At 45.2% G+C, this 21,727-nt stretch overlaps 1 protein-coding gene across 1 annotated transcript in view; it reads right to left on the bottom strand.

Moving 5' to 3' along the window:
• TMEM41A (transmembrane protein 41A) overlaps window positions 1-21,727 on the bottom strand; it is a 48,415-nt gene that overhangs the window by 7,953 nt on the left and 18,735 nt on the right. Inside the window, exon 4 of the mRNA XM_033945549.1 lies at window positions 12,149-12,287. Coding sequence (XP_033801440.1) covers window positions 12,149-12,287 — 139 coding nt within the window. The remainder of the gene's footprint in view (window positions 1-12,148; window positions 12,288-21,727) is intronic.

The raw sequence follows: 21,727 nt of genomic DNA, 5'->3' as shown, positions 1-21,727 counted from the left end.
TACTTTTGATCCAATGGTTGCAGTAGGCATTGGTAGTCAAGTCTTAGAGCGGGTTAAAATTTCTTTCAAATTGGTCATTTAAAGTTGACCATTCAGGTCAGTATTCCACTGTATATCATATTCCCTGTGGAGTTCCACAGGGATCTATCCTGTCCCTTTTTAATATTTTCCTTAGTCCATTAGCTTTAGAGACCCAACAAGGTGAAATTGGTTCTTCTACGGAGATGACATTTTGCTTTTGTTCCCAACGTTACCAAATTTTTTTAATTTGTAGGTCCTCACTAGCGGCTGCCGTGCAGCAACAGCCCCGAAGCCCTTTAAATCTCTCTCTCTCTCTTTTTTTTTAATAATTCTTTATTCATTTTCAAACTTACAATAAGTGTGATAATATGTCCAAACAAATTAACAATAAATATATCACTTAATAATCATCAATGGTACAAATGATATGCTCTTATCTCCCACCCTTTCCTATCATATAATCAATACCTTATACAATATGTAACAATAAAATTACCTCCCCTCCCTCCCCTCACAATTGAACTTGTAAATTTAAGGGAAAAAAAGTCATCTAATCAGTACAATACTTTGTTAATGGCTCCTAAACATCTTGAAATTTCCTGAAACATCCCCGCTGTATTGCAATAAATCTCTCCATTTTATAAACATGACATAAGGAATTCCACTAGAAATTATAATTTAATCTACTCCAATTTTTCCAATTATACATAATTTGTTGAATGGCAACCCCAGTCATTATAAATAATAATTTGTTATTATTTGTAGAAATCTGACTTTTTGCTCTCATTGCCATACCAAACAGCACAGTATCATATGATAATGCCACTGGGTTATCTAATAAACAGTTAATTTGGTCCCAAATTGATTTCCAAAAATTCATAATAAATGGACAAAAGAATAATAAATGATCTAAAGTCCCTGCTAATAAATGACAGTGCCAACATTTATTAGACTTAGAGCTATCCAATGTTTGTAACCGAACAGGGGTCCATAATACTGTGCTTGGGTTCCAACTGCCGAAATCTCCTTTAAAATCTACTCCAGCCCATCTACACCCTCCCAGCCACTGAAGCCCTCCCCAGCCCATCCCCCACCAAATGGCCATACACAGACACAGACCGTGCAAGTCTGCCCAGTACTGGCCTTAGTTCAATATTTAATATTATTTTCTAATTCTAGATCCTCTGTGATCATCCCAAGCTTCTTTGAACTCAGTCACAGTTTTACTCTCCACCACCTCTCTCGGGAGCACTTTCAAGGCATCCACCACCCTCTCCGTAAAGTAGAATTTCCTAACTTTGCCTTTGAATCTACTACACCTCAACCTCAAATTATGTCTTCTGGTTTTACCATTTTCCTTTCTCTGGAAAAGATTTTGTTCTACATTAATACCCTTCAAATATTTGAACGTCTGAATCATATCTTCCCTGTCCCTCCTTTCCTCTAGGGTATACATATTCAGGGAACATAAGAACATAAGAAATGCCTCTGCTGGGTCAGACCTGAGGTCCATCGCGCCCAGCAGTCCGCTCACGCGGCGGCCCAACAGGTCCAGGACCTGTGCAGTAAATTTCTATCTATACCCCTCTATCCCCTTTTCCAGCAGGAATTTGTCCAATCCTTTCTTGAACCCCAGTACCGTACTCTGCCCTATAACGTCCTCTGGAATTGTATTCCAGGTGTCCACCACACGTTGTGTAAAGAAGAACTTCCTAGCATTTGTTTTGAATTTGCCCCCTTTCAACTTTTCCGAATGCCCTCTTGTTTTTTTATTTTCTGAAAGTTTGAAGAATCTGTCCCTCTCTACTCTCTCTATGCCCTTCATGATCTTGTAAGTCTCTATCATATCCCCTCTTAATCTTCTCTTTTCCAGGGAAAAGAGTCCCAGTTTTTCCAATCTCTCAGCGTATGAAAGGCTTTCCATCCCCTTAATCAGTCGTGTCGCTCTCCTCTGAACTCTCTCGAGTAATGTCATATCCTTCTTAAGGTACGGTGACCAATACTGGACGCAGTACTCAAGATGTGGACGCACCATTGCCCGATACAGCGGCAGGATAACTTCTTTCGTTCTGGTTGTAATACCTTTCTTGATTATACCTAGCATTCTATTCGCTCTCTTAGCGGCAGCTGCGCACTGTGCTGTCGGCTTCATTGTCATGTCCACCTTCACCCCCAAGTCCCTTTCTTGGGTACTCTCATTCAAAAACATCCCTCCCATCGCATAATTATACCTCGGGTTTTTGCTTCCCACATGCAATACTTTACACTTCTCAACATTGAATTTCATCTGCCAACTCTCTGCCCATTCCCCTAGTTTGTCCAAGTCCCTTTGCAATTCTTCGCAGTCCTCCTTTGTCCGAGCTCCACTAAATAGTTTGGTGTCGTCTGCAAATTTTATTATCTCACACTTCGTCCCTGTTTCTAGATCATTTATGAATATGTTAAAAAGCAGCGGCCCGAGCACCGAGCCCTGCGGAACACCACTCGTGACCTTTCTCCAGTCTGAGTAGTGGCCCTTCACCTCTACCCTCTGTTTCCTACCTTCTAACCAGTTTCTGATCCATCTATGCACGTCTCTGTCCACCCCATGGTTCTTCAGTTTCCGGAGTAGACGTTCATGAGGCACCTTGTCAAAGGCTTTCTGGAAATCTAGGTATACGATGTCTATGGGGTCTCCTCTGTCCATCTGTTTGTTAATTCCTTCGAAGAAGTGCAGTAAGTTAGTCAGGCACGATCTTCCCCTGCAGAAACCATGTTGGCTGGTTTTCAGAAGTTCGTTTCTCTCAAAATGTTCATCGATGTTTTCTTTTATCAGTGCTTCCGCCATTTTCCCCGGAACCGAGGTCAGACTCACCGGTCTGTAGTTTCCCGGGTCCCCTCTTGATCTCTTTTTAAAGATGGGCGTAACGTTGGCTATCTTCCAATCCTCCGGAATCACAACTGTTTTCAGAGATAGGTTGCAAATTTGCTGCAGTAGTTCCGCTATTTCCTCCTTCAGTTCCTTCAGAACCCTTGGATGGATTCCATCCGGACCCGGCGATTTGTCAGTTTTTAGTTTTTCTATCTGCCTGCGCACATCATCAAGGCTCACTTCCATGGATGTTAACTTTTGTGCTTGATTTCCCTTGAAGATTTGTTCAGGTTCTGGTATGTTGGTTGTGTCTTCGCTTGTAAATACCGACGAAAAGAACATGTTAAGTCTTTCTGCGACCTCTTTCTCTTCCTTCACCGCTCCCTTCCGGTCTCCCTCGTCCAGTGGTCCCACCTCCTCCCTAGCCGGCTGTTTCCCTTTAATATATCTAAAGAACGGCTTGAAATTTCGTGCTTCCCTGGCTAGCCTCTCTTCATACTCTTTTTTGGCTTTTCGAACCACACGGTGACATTCTTTTTGATACTTTCTGTGATCTTTCCAGTTTCCCTCAGATTTGTCCTTCTTCCATTTTCTGAATGAGTTTTTCTTATTGCCTATCGCTTCCTTCACTATTTTAGTTATCCACGCCGGGTCTTTTGTTCGACTCTTGTTGCACCCTTTTCTGAATCTGGGGATATACAGATTTTGCGCCTCGCTCACCGTATCCTTGAAAAAGGACCAGGCATGTTCTACCGTATGCCATTTTTTGGAAGTGTTCCTAAGTTTCTTCTTTACCATTCCTCTCATTGCTTCGTAGTTTCCCTTCCTGAAGTTAAAAGTTGTCGCTATGGTTCTCTTTCCTTTCAGTATTTCTATTTCCACCTTGAACTTGATCATATTATTATCGCTGTTTCCCAACGGTCCCACTACTTCCACTTCCTTTGCAGGTCCCTTTAGCTCATTTAGGATTAGGTCCAGAGTGGCATTTCCTCTCGTCGATTCTCTAACAAGCTGCTCCATGAAGCAATCTTGTACAGCCTCCAGAAAGTCTGCCTCCCTAGCGCATCTTGAGCTTCCAAGACTCCAGTCTATCCCAGGGTAGTTGAAGTCTCCCATAATAACTGTGTTACCGCTTTTGCATTCTTGCTTCATCTCGGCTTCCATTTCTTCATCGATTTCTCCGGCTTGTCCGGGTGGACGATAGTATAAACCTATCTTTATTTCAGGCCCTGTCCTTCCTGGTATTTTAACCCATAGCGATTCTAGCTTGTTGGCCGTCTCTGCTGTGTCCATTCTTGTCGATTGTATGCTTTCTTTTATGTATAGTGCTATTCCACCGCCTTTCTGTCCTAATCTGTCTTGGCGATAGAGTTTGTACCCCGGCAGTGCTGTATCCCATCTGCTTTCCTCATTCCACCATGTTTCGGAGATTCCAATGATGTCTATGTTCTCTGCAATGGCCATGGCTTCTAATTCTCCCATTTTGTTTCTTAGGCTCCTTGCATTAGTATATATGCAATTTAGCTCCTGGAATTTTGTTGCCATCATTTCCTTTCCCTGTGCTTTGGTCTTTAGATTCTTCTCTTTGGTTACGATCTTTCTAATCTCCTCTCCTTTGTTAGTCGACTCCTGTAATTTGTCCCTTGTTTCATCCCGGCCTTTTTTCTCCTTAGTATCTTCACGAGATACCTTTTTCCGAATCATCGACGCTTGGTCGACTGTCGGCTTTCCCCTTCTTGTTAGTTTAAAGCCTGTTCTATTCCTCTCTTGACGTTGTTTGCTAGAAGTCTAGTTCCCGCTGCGCTCAGGTGCAGTCCATCTCTCCTGTAGAGCTTGCTCTTGCCCCAGAACGTCGTCCAGTTCCTCACGAAGTGGAATCCTTCTTCCTCACACCATCTCCTCATCCATGCATTTATTGATTGTAGTTCCTCTTGCCTTTTCACATCTGCCCTCGGTACCGGTAGGATCTCTGAGAACACTATCTTCTGGGTCCTCATCTTCAGCTTCCTTCCCAGAATCTTGAACTGTTCTATCAGTGTGTTTCTTCTGTAGTCCCTCCTGCTGACATCATTCGTCCCGATGTGGATCATTACTGTGGTCTCTTCCGTCTCCGCTCCTTCCAGGATCTTTCCAATTTTGTCCACGATGTCCTTGGCTCTCGCTCCCGGGAGGTAGGTCACCAGTCGGTCCTCTCTCCCTCCTGCTATGTGGCTGTCCACATGCCTCAGGATCGAGTCCCCCACTAGGATCACTGACTTTCCCTTCTTCAATGTTCGCTTCGGTCTCAAGTCAATGTCCTCGGTATGCTTCTCTCTTTCTTCCTCTGGGCATCGACTGGTCACTTTCTTGCCTTCGTGCGATTTTCCTCCGGGGGTGTCTTCTTTGTGGTCTTCTGTTTCTTGCTCTCCCTTCGATGTTGGTGTAACTTCTTCTTTTATCTGAAGTTCGTTCTCTTCCATCCTCCTCTTGTATGCCTCCTCAATGAATTTCTCAAGTTCCCTGACTTCCTCCTCGATGTGCCTCTCGCTCATGAAGTCTTCAGTTTTCCTGATTGGGTCCTCCGTGGTGTAAAGTCCTTCTAGCTCCTGTATCTTGTCCTCTAGTCGCTTGACTTCCTTCTTCAAGCTTTCCAGCTCCTGACACCAACCGCATACATACGACTGTCTCCCCGAGGGGAGGTAGTCATACATATGACAGTCGGTGCAGAACACTGGAAAGCTCATCTTCTGGTTTCCCTCTGCTTCCATAGTCGTTCCTACTTTAAGATAACACTTAAGACTACGTGTTCCTTGTGTGCCTGCTTCCTTCTGCGCCTTCTTCTTGTGTGTGCTGCCTTCGCTACCTTACTATACTTTGTTTGTGTGTTTGTTCCTTGTGAGCCTGCTTCTTTCTGCACCTGCTTCTTGCCTTACTGCCTACTTCTTGTGTGTGCTGTGTTTGTTCTACCTTACCTTACTGTTGCTTGTGTGTGCTGTGTTTGTTCTACCTTACCTTACTGTTGCTTGTGTGTGTTCATTCCTTCTGCGCCTGCTTCTTCTGTACCCTTCAGTCTTTCCCTGGTGCTCCTGGGTGTAGTAACTTGGCCCTTCTTGAGGCCCTTCGCAAAGGCACTCTCGCTAAGGCGAGCGCCTTTGCCGTGCGCCGAACGGCTGGGCGCCGCTGGCTCCTCCCTTTAAGGGGGAGTCCGGCGCTGCCTGTGACGCGCGGTCGGGGCGGAGCGAACTCTCGCCGCTACCCCGAGCCTGCTGTCTCCTAACTACTTCCTTCTGCTTTGTTCAGTGCTCGGCACCGACGCTACCTGTCTCCTCTCAGAGCAGTGAACTAGCGCTTCCTGCTCCCCTTCTCTCTTCGGCACCGCGTGTGCCGCGCTGGCTCCTCCCCTTTAAGGGGGAGTCCGGTGCTGCCTGTGACGCGTGGGGGGGGGGGGCGGAGCGAACTCTCGCCGCTACCCCGAGCCTGCTGTCCTCCTAACTACTTCCTTCTGCTTTCTTCAGTGCTCGGCACCGACGCTGCCTGTCTCCTCTCAGAGCAGTGAACTAGCGCTTCCTGCTCCCCTTCTCTCTTCGGCACCCAGTCTCTCCTCATACATCTTTTGGCGCAAGCCTCCTATCATTTTCGTCGCCTTCCTCTGGACCACCTCAAGTCTTCTTATGTCCTTCGCCAGATACGGTCTCCAAAACTGAACACAATACTCAAAGGGGGCCTCACCAATGACCTGTACAGGGGCATCAACACCTTCTTCCTTCTACTGGCTACGCCTCTCTTTATACAGCCCAGCATCCTTCTAGCAGCAGCCACTGCCTTGTCACACTGTTTTTTCGCCTTTAGATCTTCGGACACTATCACCCCAAGGTCCCTCTCCCTGTCCGTGCGTATCCGCTTCTCACCTCCCAGCATATACGGTTCCTTCTGATTATTAATCCCCAAATGCATTATTCTGCATTTCTTTGCATTGAATTTTAATTGCCAAGCAGTAGACCATTCCTCTAACTTTTGCAGATCCTTTCTTATATTTTCCACTCCCTCTTCGGTGTCTACTCTCTTACAAATCTTGGTATCAAATCTTAGTATCATCTGCACAAAGGCATACTTTTCCTTCTAACCCTTCAGCAATGTCACTCACAAACATATTGAACAGGATCGGCCCCAGCACCGAACCCTGAGGGACTCCACTACTCACCTTTCCTTCCTCCGAGCGACTTCCATTAACCACCACCCTCTGGCGTCTGTCCGACAGCCAGTTTCTAACCCAGTTCACCACTTTGGGTCCTAACTTCAGCCCTTCAAGTTTGTTCAACAGTCTCCTATGAGGAACTGTATCAAAGGCTTTGCTGAAATCTAAATAAATTACATCTAGCATATGTCCTTAATCCAGCTCTCTGGTCACCCAATCAAAAAATTCAATCAGGTTCGTTTGGCACGATTTGCCTTTTGTAAAGCCATATTGCCTCGGGTCCTGTAACCCATTAGATTCAAGGAAGTACACTATCCTTTCTTTCAGCAACACTTCCATTATTTTTCCAACAACTGAAGTGAGGCTCACCGGCCTGTAGTTTCATGCTTCATCCCTGTGACCACTTTTGTGAATAGGGACCACATCCGCTCTCCTCCAATCCCCAGGAACCACTCCCGTCTCCAGAGATTTGTTGAACAAGTCTTTAATAGGACTCGCCAGAACCTCTCTGAGCTCCCATCGTATCCTGGGATGGATCCCGTCTGGTCCCATTGCTTTGTCCACCTTCAGTTTTTCATGTTGCTCATAAACACTCTCCTCTGTGAACGGCGCAGAATCCACTCCATTTTCTCGTGTACCTTTGCCAGACAATCTCAGTCCTTCTCCAGGATTTTCTTCTGTGAACACAGAACAGAAGTATTTGTTTAGCACATTTGCTTTTTCCTCATCACTCTCCACATATTGATTCCCAGCATCTTTTAGTTTAGCAATTCCATTTTTCATCTTCCTCCTTTCACTAATATATCTGAAAAAATTTTGGCTCCCTTTTTTACATTTTTAGCCATTTGTTCTTCCGCCTGTGCTTTTCGCCAGACGTATCTCTCTTGGCTTCTTTCAGTTTCACCCTGTAGTCCTTTTTACACTCCTCTTCTTGGGTTTTTTAATATTTCACGAACGCCAACTCTTTCGCCTTTATTTTCTCCGCCACTAGTTTGGAGAACCATATCGGCTTCCTTTTTCTCTTGTTTTTATTGATTTTCTTCACATAAAAGGTCCATAGCCATTTTTATTGCTCCTTTCAGCTTAGACCACTGTCTTTCCACTTCTCTTATGTCCTCCCATCCTAACAGCTCTTTCTTCAGGTACTCTCCCATTGCATTAAAGTCTGTACGTTTGATATCTAGGACTTTAAGTATCGTTCGGCCGCGCTCCACTTTAGTCGTTATATCAAACCAAACCGTTTGATGATCGCTACTTCCCAGGTGAGCACCCACTCGAACATTATTATTTTTTTTTAAAAATAAAAGCTTTTATTAAAATAAACACAGCAAACATTACATATACATAGGAGATGCAACAACAAGAAAACAACAAGCAATACGCCACACTCCAGAAAACGCCCGAAGTGTAGCCAAGAGCAGAGACCTGTGCAATCCCCACAGTCCAACAAAAACCACCCACCAGAACGCAGCCAATACCCCCCTCCCCCTCCCCCCCAGGGACAAAACACCATACCTACAGCATCCAAAAGGTTGAGAATCATCCGATTTTATATGTAAGCAAAAAGTGGAAGAGAAAGATGATTATAGGGTCCCCCTAATCCCAGTCTTTCCAGTCCAGCCCCAAGCTCAACTCAGAACCCCCCTCCACCCCTGCCACAAACCCCCACAGAAGCCCGAAATCTACGCCAAATGTGAGCATAGCCATGGAGTTTGCCATGCCGTAGGGCCGTTAAATGGTAAAGAAGCTGCCAATTAAGCAAGTGTTGTTCCACCATGTCCCATGTGGGAGGGTGCGGTTGATTCCACAAGGAGGCTATTGCCAGTCTAGCAGCAGTGAATGCCAACTTGCAAAACAGAGAATCCCCCCAAGCTAGACCCAATTGATGCCAGAACAACAAGGCATGACGCCAATCAACCGGAATCTGGATATCCAGGATCTGGGACACTCGAGAGAAAACCCCAGTCCAGAACCCACCCCCCCACCCCCCCACATTGCCACCACATATGGAAGTAGGTACCCACCTCCCCACAGCCCCTCCAGCAAAGAACACTCCCACCCCCCTGCCAGCGTGCCACAACCTGAGGGGTATAGTATCAACGAAAGAGGACCTTATATCCATTCTCTATCAACAAAGCAGCTATACCCGCCGAGGAAATCTCTGACCAGATGTCCCCCCAAGTGTCCCAGGAAATAGCAGAGCCCCAATCACCCGCCCAAGCCCTCATGTAGGGATGCTGTGCTCCCCGACAATTAAGGCACCGATATACAGCAGACAGAGCTCCCTTCCGGAGCACCGGACCCAGCAACAGCTCAAGGGGAGTCTTGCCACCCCTCAAATCCCCCAGTAGACCCGAGGTCCGGATATAGTGAACAACTTGTAGATAGGGAAACAGATCCCGGACCCCAAAGTCGAACTGGCCCCGGAGCTCTGCAAAGGGTCTAATACGGCCCAAGACCGGATCCCACAATTGTCCCACACAAACTAAGCCTCTAGATTCCCAATCAGTAAACACTCCCCTACCCCTTCCCGGTGGAAAGTCTGGATTATGTCTCAACGGGGTATACCAGGAATGGCGCCTACCCAACAATAAACCACCTCGGGTCTGGTTCCATACCCTCAAAGAAGTTCCAACCGAGGACAGGCCACCCGCCAACCGCACCCTGCCAGGTAACCATGGCCGATGTAACAAAGGCACCCCATCACTTAAACTTTGCTCTATCACCACCCACGGCTTCGGTGTCTGCGTCTGCCACTCTAAAAGGGCGCGCAACTGGGCCGCCTGGTAATATTTTACCACATTGGGAACCCCCAACCCCCATCACTCCTCCCCATACATAGGACCTTCCTACTCACTCTAGGTCTCCGACCGGCCCAAATAAAATTGAAGATATGCCTTTGGACCCCCTCCAACGCTCCCCTGCCCACCCAGAGCGGCAATACCTGGAATAAGAACAAAAGACGAGGTATAATCATCATCTTCACAATTGCCACCCTGCCCAACCAAGAAAAATACTGATCTTTCCAACTAAGCAAGTCTAGTCGAATGCGGCGAAAGAGCGGAGGAAAATTCAGATCATAGAGATCCACTCCCGGCGGTCCGAAACAGACTCCAAGGTATCGCAGTGAGTGCTGCACCCACCGAAACGAAAACCGGTCACGGAGGTAAGACACTCGGTCGTCAGGCAGGTTAATATTAAGGACCTCAGATTTTCCAACATTGACTCGAAAGCCCGATACCTTACCAAAATCCTCCAACTCCCGTAATATAGCAGGCAAGGAACTTTCAGGATCCTCCACCGTGAACAAAATATCATCCGCAAACAAAGCCAACTTATAATCCCCTCCCGGCACCATAACTCCCTTAATATCCCGATTCATCCGCACCCGCTGCGCCAGGGGCTCCACCGACAAAGCAAAGTGGATCGGGGAAAGAGGACACCCCTGACGTGTTCCCCGTGCTAGAGAAAAAGTCTCCGAGTACCCCCCATTCACCTTAATACAACCAAGCGGACAAGTGTAAAGGACCCGTATCCAATCCCGCATGCGCGGGCCTAAACCCACCGACTCCAAGACCCGAAACAAGAAAGGCCAGGAGACCCTATCGAACGCCTTCTCAGCATCGATAGATAGAAACACCGTTTCCCGCACACCCTCCCTGGCCCGTTCAAACAGATTATAAACCCGTCGAGTATTATCGCCCACCTGACGTCCCGCTACAAAGCCCGACTGATCCGGATGGATCAGCCTGGGAATCCAGCTCATCATTCTGTCCGCCAAAATCCGCGTGAAAATCTTAGTGTCAACCCCCAATAGCGAGATCGGTCTATAGGAAGCACATTGAAGGGGGTCCTTCCCCTCCTTGGCCAACACCGTTACACCCGCCAGTCGCATGAAGAAGGGAAGGGCACTATTCTCTTGCAAAGAGTTAAGGAAGCGCAACAAAGGAGGCAGCAAAAGATCCTGGAAACGTTTATAGTACCGAACAGTAAAACCATCCAACCCAGGCGACTTACCAAGTTTCATAGAACGCAGCGCTCCACGAGCCTCGATCAGCGTGAGAGGACGGTCCAACCGCACTACATCATCATGTGCAATCCGGGGCAACGCCGTCGAAGTTAGATAAGCATCCAGGTCCTGCAAGGGCCCAGGATCTTCCGGAGTATATAGATGGGAGCAGTACTCCACAAAGCGGGCACGAATAGCATCCTCTTTCTGCAACACCTGAGGCCACCCGAAGCGAGAGAATCTGATTGCGCATCTGCCGCACTTTCAGACGATGGGCAACCAGTCGACTAGCTTTATTAGAACACTCAAAGTATCTCTGTTGAAGAAGTTGCAAATTATGGTGTAATCGCTCTAAATCTAAAGCTTGGAGATCCCGGCGAGCTTGAAACAATCGCCCACGCAATTCAACATCCCAAGGGCTACGCTTATGCAAGCTCTCCAACCGACCAATCAGAATCAACAAAGCCGCCGCATCTTCCCGTCTCTTATGCTGCCGGGCCGAGGCCAGGGCACCCACTCGAACATTAGAGATACTTTCTCCATTTGTGAGGACCAGATCCAATATCACTTTTTCCCTCGTGGGTTCCGTCACCATTTGTCTGAGCAGAGCCTCTTGAAAGGCATCCATGCATTCACATGCACCAGTGCCCCCCCCCAAACACACACACATTGGGCCTTCCATGGCAAAGGTAAAAGCATATAATTGTGACATAACTAGAACACAAGTATCTGCATGTGAACTGGGTGGGGGGGGGAGGCAGCAGAAGGAAAAGAATGAAATTCAAGGCTGAAGAGGGAATCAAATTTTTTTTTATTTATTCATGTCAGACTTTCTATATGGCGTTTGCTAATATGTAGGACAAAGCTGGGGGGGGGTGGAGGGGAAGAAACAATGGGTAGGATTGGTAAAGGAATAAGGGAACAGAAAGTTTCACAGCACCTAAAGTTTGTCAGTCTAGTTGACCTACACGTATAGATCTACCCTCAATGAAAGCACCCTACTGGGACTCATAACAGCAACCCCTGATCTCATCCTCAGTCTTCCAAGATCTCCCCCACACCCCCAACAATACCCTAATAAGCCAAATCTTACCTATGAGAATGGAGAAGAAGAACTGGGCTATGGGAATATTCAGGACTGGTGAGGTGATATTCAAGAACCAGTTTGGGGTCATGGGGAAAAACCTTAAAAACAGTAAAAAGAAGAACAAACTGCTCCGGTTTTCTTCCACCTGTTAAATGTAAACAAAGTAAAGTGAAATTCTCAGTGTGTATGCAGCTTTCCTGAGTATGGCTCAGTTCCCTTTAGATCACAGAAGTTAAGGAAGGCTTGTGTGTGAAGAAAAACCTCCCACAGCACATATGGCTGCTAATCGGACACTTAGGTCTGTACATTTAAAAGTATTTATCAGCTGTCATTTTCTGTTTTTATTTTATAAAAGGATCAGAGAGCAACCAAAGACACATGTATATTTGGCAAGATGCACAACAGAAAAGCTAATTTTATAAATTAACACAGTCAAAAAAAAAAAGAGAGCATTATCATATACATGTCTTAAGTTTTGTGATTTTGTAAACTTTTATGTCCCTTGCAACGCTGATTTGGAAGCTGACCTCTCACTGGAACTTTTTGCACAAGGAGGTGGTTTAGAACAGTGTTTTTCAACCGCTGTTCCGCGGCACACTAGTGTGCCGCGAGATGTTGCCTGGTGTGCCGCAGGGCCGCCGGGCCCGGAGCTGACAGGGGGCCCGAGGCAGGGGCGCCAGTAGCTCGCCAAGGCAAAGTGAGTCGATCACCCAGGACTCACTTTGTCTTGGCGATCTAATCTATCGAGCCGATAAGTCTTCTTCTCCCCGACGTCAATTCTGCAGTCGGAGAGGAAGTTCGGGCCAGCCAATCGCTGCCTGGCTGGGCGGAACTTCCTCTCCGATTGCAGAATTGACGTCAGGGAGAGCATGCGTCGGCGTCGGCTTTGGGGCCTGTTATCCATTGGTGGGTCCTGTTCCCCGATGGCAGCGGCAGTGGCTTGGGGAACGGCAGGGAGAAAGAAAGAAAGGGGGCAGGCAGGGAAACAGAAGGAAAGAAGAGAAACAGAAAAAAAGAAAGAAAGGTCAGGGAGAGAGGAAGAAAAAGTTGGGGGAGGGAATGAGGTGTGGAGGAGAGAAAGCATACAGGCTGATAGAAGGGAAGAAAGATTGGATGCACAGTCAGAAGAAGAAAGTGCAACCAGAAATCACCAGACAAGGTAGGAAAAATGATTTTATTTTAAATTTAGCAAAGTGGAGGCAGTATTACCACAGTTTTCAAAGGAATTTGCCCAAATAACTTAATAGTTAACTGGGTAAATTCGCAGAGATGAAAACTTCCCTTCACTTACTATGCACAGTTCTGAATTTATATCTGCTGTCTATATTTTACAATATGGTCACCTTTTACTAAACCGCAATAGTGGTTTTTAGCGCAGGGAGCCTATGAGCGTCAAGAGCAGCGCTGGACATTCAGCGCAGCTCCCTGCGCTAAAAACTGCTATTGTGGTTTAATAAAAAGGATGGAGGGTATATTTGTCTATTTTTGTATGCTATAAAAACCAAATACAGAGAGAGACTGAGAGCTGTTGACGAAGAGCTACGTGTGTGTCTTTCTTCGATTCCAGCCAGAATATCAGCTTTGTGTTCAGCCAAACAGGCCCAGGTTTCACACTGAATAAAGTATTTTATAATTTTTATTTCGTAATAAAGTAATTATAAAATACTTTCTTTGTGTTTATTTGATTCCTATTCAAGAGAATTACTTTATATATAGTCAATATAGGCAGAGAGTTAAATTTTTTAACATTTTCTAATGGTGGTGTGCCTCGTGATTTTTTTCATGAAACAAGTGTGCCTTTGCCCAAAAAAGTTTGAAAAACACTGGTTTAGAAGAGCAGAGGGCTAAACACAATACTCCATTCAAGCACATTTCCAAATCCCACAAGCAAATGAGTCATTAGCTGGGGATAAAGCATTACTCAAAGCAAGTGTAAATGCCAATATGGACATTTTCGGAGGTAAACTTACGAATGCTGTCAGTCTAAAATGTGGAATAAACATATACTTTGAAGGGCTACCCAATCCAACCTTAGAACACAATTCTTTCAAATTTGTATTGTATTTATTATATTTGGTATATCGCTTGTACATGAGTATTAAGCGTTGTACAAAACTAAATGTGTGTGCTACCAGTACCTTTACTAAAAGCTGCAAGGTATAATTTGATTTACACATTTAAATGGCATATAAGCCTTCTGAAATATGAGGGGCATTCAATAATTTATCTGAAACATTGTCACAACATGCACAGATTTGTTTCAAGGCTACTCATGCACAGTTGCAGCTCAGTGCGAGTCCAACATTCCAAGAGACAGGATATTGGGAGAGTTCTCATGTGAATCAAGTAAGAAACTGCTAGATTTGGAGCTCCGTTCAGTGATAAAATTTCTCACAAAAGAAGGGAAAAAGCCAAAAGAGATCCTTGAACGCATGGCTGCAGTTTATGGTGAGTCTGCTCCATCATCCTACAAAGTAAAATTTTGGAGCAAGCAGTTTAACGGGGTAGAGAGACCATTGAATATGACCCTCACACTGAACAGTCTGTGGAAGCAACTTCCACAGAAATGTGTAAGAAAGTCAAGGATTTTGTCAGACAGATAAATTATGGTTTCTCAAAGAGCTGAAGAAATGGGCATCTCGGCAGGTACAGTTTGGAAAATAATTCATGAAAAGTTGGGAATGTACAAGGTTAGTGCAAGATGGGTTCCAAGAATGCTGATGCCATGGCAGAAGGCCATGAGACTCCAGTGTTGTCAGGAGAACTTGGAGATGCTCCATGAAGACCAAGTGAATTTTTTTCATTGTTTGGTGACTGGAGATGAGACTTTGATCTATTGCAGAGATCCTGAGTCCAAAATGGAGTCAATGCAGTGGAAGCATAAGTCATCCCCCATCACAAAAAAAAGTTAAAGACAGAAAAATCTGAAGGCAAAGTCATGGCAACTGTCTTCTGGGGTTCATGCAATACAAGACAACCATAATCGGAGAGAGTTACGCCAACATAATGATTGCTTTGCAGGAGTCAAGAAAAACTCAAAGCCAGGTGTGCTCCTTCTTTACAACAAAGTACCGATGCACATGTCATGACGATCACAGGCTGCCTTTCGAGAATGTGGGTTTTAACATTTGAACCATCTACCTTACAATCCTGATCTGGCTCCTTTGGATTATTTCTTATTCTGAGTTTTGAAGAGATCTCTCCATGGATAGTAGTTTTCAGTGATGAAGATGTCAAGGAAGCTGTGATGTTCTGGTTTGAATGTCAAAGAGAAGAATTCTTTTCAAAGGGGTTAAAGTCAATGCAGGAAAAATGGATGAAGTGTATGGAGCAATCAGGGAACTATATTATATACCTCCTGCTGAGGTATATAAATTATTAAACGTTTCTTGAAGTTCCTAGCATCATAAGGATATTCAGGAATCAAAAGTGTGTGTGTGGGGGGGGGGGGGGGGGAAGTAGCCCTTCTTTTTGTGCAGTGCAGAACTCCAACACCACATAAGATAATTGTTGCAGTTATCCAGGCTCTCCAGCACCATTTAAAATAACTTTATACTTCAAGCCTTATAGATGTGAAGTTAAACCAAACTCCACCCCCACCCCCCTGCTAGCTTTAGTAAACTTTGAGAAAGAATATTAATCCCAGTGTCACAAGCTGAATTCCAACACAAGCTACAGACTCTGGCCTGTCAACATTCCACCTGTACCACCAACCTAGACTTTGGCCTTTGTCTCACAATCACAGCACTGATTAAACGCTGTGCAGCACTTTGAATAGAAGTTAGTCATAAAGAGTAGTAGCACAGAGATTCACAGGGTGTTTGTTTCTATACGTTCTTAAGCTTCTGCTTCTACTGAAACATTGCCACAGAGCTCAGGAGAACACAATGAGGGACCTCCACAGATCTGGACAGTACAGACACTATAGTAAACATAGGATTGTCTGAAGGAATGATACGGCGTCTACACCCTATCTTCTTTCAGTTCCAAATAACTATTTAACCCGAGTGAAGCCAATTAACTTGATCGCCACATCGAAAAAACATTTTTGAGCTTTAGGTGCTCTACCATATGTACTGAACTCTGTACAAGCTATGCCATGAGAATTTAAGAGCAGCAGACTTAAGAAAGGAAAGTGGATGCTTAAAGAAAAGCGGTTATAAATTAGAAGCATGGGCCTGATATTCAAAAGGACTTACATTTGAGGGGTAATTATGTTAAAGTGGTGCCTAGTTTAGGCAGCAAGAATGTGCATAAAAGTCAGATTCTAGTCATTTACAGGTGTATCTGAACACCTATGCATACAAATGAGCAGTTTACTGTTACATGGTAATCAGTACGTACATGCCTAGATGTGATAGCACGTACCTTATGGGAGGGTATTCACAAAGGTGGTGTTTGGGTGTAGAGTTTTCATAGAACCAGAACGGGAGAGGCCTGTTGATGTGATGCCTCAGAATTCTCTGCAGGTCTGGAAAACAATCTATAGGGGTAATGCGAAATTAGAAAGGGACATTAAACATTTTGAAAAAGGCAACCATATAAGACTGTCGAAAACAAAAGGTGCCTTTCAAAAGGGGTACAAACGTGGACTGATGAGATATTTATAACAGACGTGTTAAATAGGGGGCAGAACTGCTACTATTAATTATTTCTAGAGTACTACCAGACATACGCAACGCTGTACAGTCACAAAGGAGATTGTAAGCTCACTCGAGCAGGGACTATCTGAACCAGGGCTACCCAATTCTGGTCTTCGAGATCTACTGGCAGGCCAGGTTTTCAGGATATCCACAATGAATATGCACGAGAGAGATTTGCCTGCACTGCCTTCTTAGTATGCAAATCTCTCATATGCATGTTCATTGTGGATATCCTGAAAACCTGGCCTGCCAGTAGATCTCAAGGACCGGAATTGGGCAACCCTGATCTAAACAATCAAGACAAACAGGATGCCAGGGTATAGTTAGAGGGAACAGTTAAATTGCTGGCTAGGGTGGTGAGCAGAGGGCAGGGGGGAGAAGGATTATGAGTTGAAGGCTGTCTCAAAAAGTTAGGCTTTCAGCCTACTTTTAAACAGGGGAAGGGGCATGACATATGGACTCGGGTAGTTTATTCCAGGCATACCGGGCAGCGAGATGAAAGTAATGAAGTCTGGAATTAGCAGTGGAGGAGAAGAATACAGATAAAAGCGACTTATCTGAGGAATGGCCTTCTCAAGGAGACGTACAAGGACAGAAACTGAGGGGCTGCAGAATGAACACACTTGTAGGTTAGTAATAGGAGTTTGAACTGCGAGTGTAGCGAGGCTGACAGAAGATAAATCGTACAGCAGAGTTTTGTAGATTGCAGGGGGGAGGGGGGGAGACAGTTCAGTGGACAACCTGCTAGAAATAAACTGCAGTAGTCTAAGCATGAGGTTACAAGGGTGTAGACAAGGATACAGGTAGTGTGTTCAGAGAGGAAAGGGCGAAGTTTGGTGATATTGTAGAGTTAGAAGTGACAGGCTTTAGCAGTCTGTTGGATGTGCGTAGAAAATGAGAGATCAGAGTCGAAGATGACTCCAAGAGAGAGAGAGGAATGATAACAGTATTATTTACAGAGATGGAGAATGGCAAGAGAGGAGTGGAGGATTTAGAAGGAAAGAGAAGCAGCTCAGTCTTGTTTAGTTTCATATGGCAACGGGACATCCAGACAGCAATGTCAGCCAAACAGACAGACTTTTTCTTGGATTTTAGGTGAAGGGTGTAGGGCAGGGGTCCCCAAAGTCCCTCCTTGAGGGCTAAATCCAGTCGGGTTTTCAGGATTTCCCCAATGAATATGCATAAGATCTATGTGCATGCACTGCTTTCAATGCATAAATGCATATTCATTGAGGAAATCCTGAAAACCCGACTGGATTCGGCCCTCAAGGAGGGACTTTGGGGACCCCTGGTGTAGGAAGACAGATCTGAATCATCAGAATATAGGTGATACTGAAAGCCATGGGAGAAGATCAGAGCACTGAGGGAAGAGGTGTAGAGAGAGAAGAGATCCTATGACAGAGCCCTGGGATACGCTAACTGCTAGAGTGATAGCAGCAGCAGAAGATCCACTAGCACATACACTAAAGGTGCTATGAGAGAGATAGGAGGCAAACCAGGAGAGGACAGATTTGTGGAATCCACGCGAAGACAGCATATCAAGGAGTAAGCAGTGATTTACAGTATCATAAGCAGCAGACAGAAAAAGATGACGATTGAGTAAAGACCCTTAGATCTGGCCAGAAATAGGTCATTGCAGTCTTTGGTAAGAGCAGTCTCTGTGGAGTATAGGGAGCGAAAGCCAGACTGTAGAGAATCAAGAGTCAGTCGAGATAAAAGGAGGTCAAGGCATAAACCAGGGGTAGGGAACTCCGGTGCATGGGATCTATTTGCATGCACTGCTTTCAATGCATATTCATTAGGGAAATCCTGAAGACCCGACTGGAATACGGCTCTCGAGGACCGGAGTTCCCTACCCCTGGCATAAACCAATTTATAAGATACGACAGGGAAGCCATGGAAGGTTCTTTTTATCTTGAAGAAATGTTAAAAATCAATCCTGACATGGACAAGGTGTACCATATTGTAAAAGTTTTAAAAGGAAGAGGTTGAAGCAAAAAGTATCGAGAAAAAAGGAGAGTGGCCAGAGAAATTAACAGTTGGGTGCTAGCCTCTGAGGTACAAGACATCTAAGGCTGTGCTCAAGAATCAACATGAATGACAAAGGATTCTACCTCCATGCCTCCTGATGCACATCCAAATGCAATACTTTTCACACTGTACCCATAATCCTGTCTCCCATGAGATTCTACTATCCCCAAGTCTTTAACAATCTGACAACCGTCTCTCCCAGGTGCCTTTACCTTAGGAGACTGTTGAAAAGCGCCTATAACTTGGGGTGTTGCTGGTCCTCACTGCTGGATCCTCTGGTCAACCACTAGTTTGTATTTGGGGTCTCTGGGCATGTCACTACTCAGACGATCCTTCAAACCTCAACTGTTAAATTTTTCTATCCAGCCTCTTTGGGGGTAAAAAGAACCTTCCATAGCTTCCCCACTGTAATCCTGTTTAATACCCACATAAATATCTCATTGGTCCATATTTGTTTGTACGCCTTTAGAAAGGCACCTTTTGTTTGAGAAAGTCGTACATGGTCGCCTTTTGCAAAATGTTTCACCAGACTTATATTTATATGTCCATTATCCTTGTCCAGAATTATGATCATAGCAGCCTGGGAGTCCCACATGTGAGAATATTATGTCTGTTATCCTCAGAGAAAGCATTACCTGTAGCAGGTGTTCTCCGAGGACAAGCAGGCACATATACTTACAACCCAACCACCTCCCCTAATTGGCTTCTTAAATTTGTTACTTAACTGATAGTCCCATGAGCAGATAATGGGTGGGAAGGCATCAGCACTCACAAGTAATGGGCACTGCCTAAAGATTTAAAGTGACAGTGCACTTGGTAGTGTCCATATCAGGTTCCATGGATGTCATCCGTGTGACAAAATATGCCTGCTGTCCTTGGAGAACACCTACTACAGGTAAGTATTTTTGCTTTAATGTCCTGTAATTAAGATGATACTACTTAATAAAGGGGTCCAAAGGCTTCTGATGTGCTACTGTGTGTTGTCTTCTCTATAAGCAGCAATATGATCCAAGAAAATAAGTATTTATGAGTTTCTCAACCACTGCCTTACATGTAGTGGAGAGTGTGTGGTGTAGTGATCAGAGCTACAGTATTAGCACCCTGAGGTGGTGGGTTCAAACCTCACAATGTTCCCTGTGACCCTGGGCAAGTCACTTTAATTCTCTACTGCCCCAGGCACATTAGATAGTGTGAACCCATTGAGACAGTTAGGGAAAATGCTTGAAGTACCTGTTTGTAAACTGCTTTGAGTGTGACTGTAAAATTACAAAAAGGCAATATATAAGTCCCAATCCCTATCCCTTGCTGGCACCACTATTTTTGGCATACAGGGTTTCAGTATCAATAGAGCTAACCATACAAATCTATCAGATGGAATAGTAGGCCCTAATTCCAGAATATTCAATAAACAATTGTAGACTGAGGGTAATTTCTCTTTGCAAAATTTGATTGTCTCCGATTTTTATTTTTAGCACTTATAGCCCATACGATCCAAAGATCTAGGTGAGTTAACAGGATATACCATATTTTTCGTTCCATATGATGCACCTGACCATAAGATGCACCCTAGATTTAGAGGAGGAAAACAAGAAAACATTCTGAGCCAAATTCTCTCTGCCAGGCTCTGTACCCAACCCCAGACTCCTTGTCAGACTTTGCACCCTGTCCCCCCTCCCTGCCAGGCTCTGTACCCTGTCCCCTCTCTGGTGGGCTAGTGGTAGGCTGGGACAGGGGACAGGGCACAGGGCAGGCAGGCTGGCCTAGTGACAGGCAGGCCCCATACCCCCCATGTATCATAAATCATCCCCCATACCCCCCACAAATAATCCCCCATGCCCCCTACTTATCCCCCAGTACTTTTTAAATCATACACCCCCGTACCTTTAAAAATCCCTCCCTCCTTAGATGGCTGTCTTGGTATTTTAAACAATCCCCCCCACCCCACCCCCGGTACTTTTTTAAAATCCCTCTCTATACAGATTTTTTTGTATTTTAAACATCTCCCCCACCCCACCCCCACTACCTTTTAAAATTCCACCCTTCCTCGACAGCTGTCTTGCTATTTTAAACATCCCCCCACCCCCGGTACTTTTTAAAATCCCTCCCTCCCTAGATGGCTGTCTTGCTATTTTAAACATCCCCCTGGTACCTTTTAAAATCCCTTCCATGCTCGCTAGCTGTCTCCTCTTCTTATTTCCCAGCCAGAGGCGGGGAGGTCAGAAGAGCGCAGCGGTCAGGAGCAAAGCTTTCCATGCTCCCACTTGGGTCCGCGCTGTTTTCTGAATGGCTGCGATCAGTTCTTGCATGACTCGCGAGAACTGGTTGCAGCCATTCAGAAAACAGCACGGGCCCAAGCGAGAGTGCAGAAAGCTTTGCTCCTGACCGTCGCGCTCTTCTGACCTCCGTGCCACTGGCTGGGAAATAATAAAAAGAGACAGCTAAGGAGAGAGGGATCATGCTGGACCACCAGGTACTGTAATTTGTAAGCAGTCAGGAGGACAGCGGCGGGCGGGCAGCCGGGCGCGGTTTAAAAAAGGTGCGATGGACGGCAGTGGGGTGTTTTACAGAGGTGTAGCGGGCATGCGGTGGGGCAGCGGGCGGGATGTTTTAAAAAGGTTCAGCAGCGGGAGAGGTGTTTTAAACAGTACGGGGGGTGTAATTTTTTGTACCTTCGCTACATAAGATGCACTGAGATTTCCATCCACTTTTGGGTGGAAAAAAGTGCGCCTTATGGAGCAAAAAATACGGTACATACACAAATTAAAATAAAACCCAAATGAATCAAAGAAAAGACCATTAAAATATAAAAAATAATGAAATATCAATTATAAAATAAATCTGTATGACATTAAAAACATAATCACAGGCAAAGCTGCTCATGAAGAAATGCCAAATACACACACGAATAGCA

This window comes from Geotrypetes seraphini, chromosome 5, assembly GCF_902459505.1.
Source record: "Geotrypetes seraphini chromosome 5, aGeoSer1.1, whole genome shotgun sequence".
In the NCBI taxonomy this organism is placed as follows: Eukaryota; Metazoa; Chordata; class Amphibia; order Gymnophiona; family Dermophiidae; genus Geotrypetes; species Geotrypetes seraphini.
The sequence above is the reverse complement of the archived record's forward strand: the minus strand, read 5'-3'. Positions and strand labels throughout refer to the sequence as shown.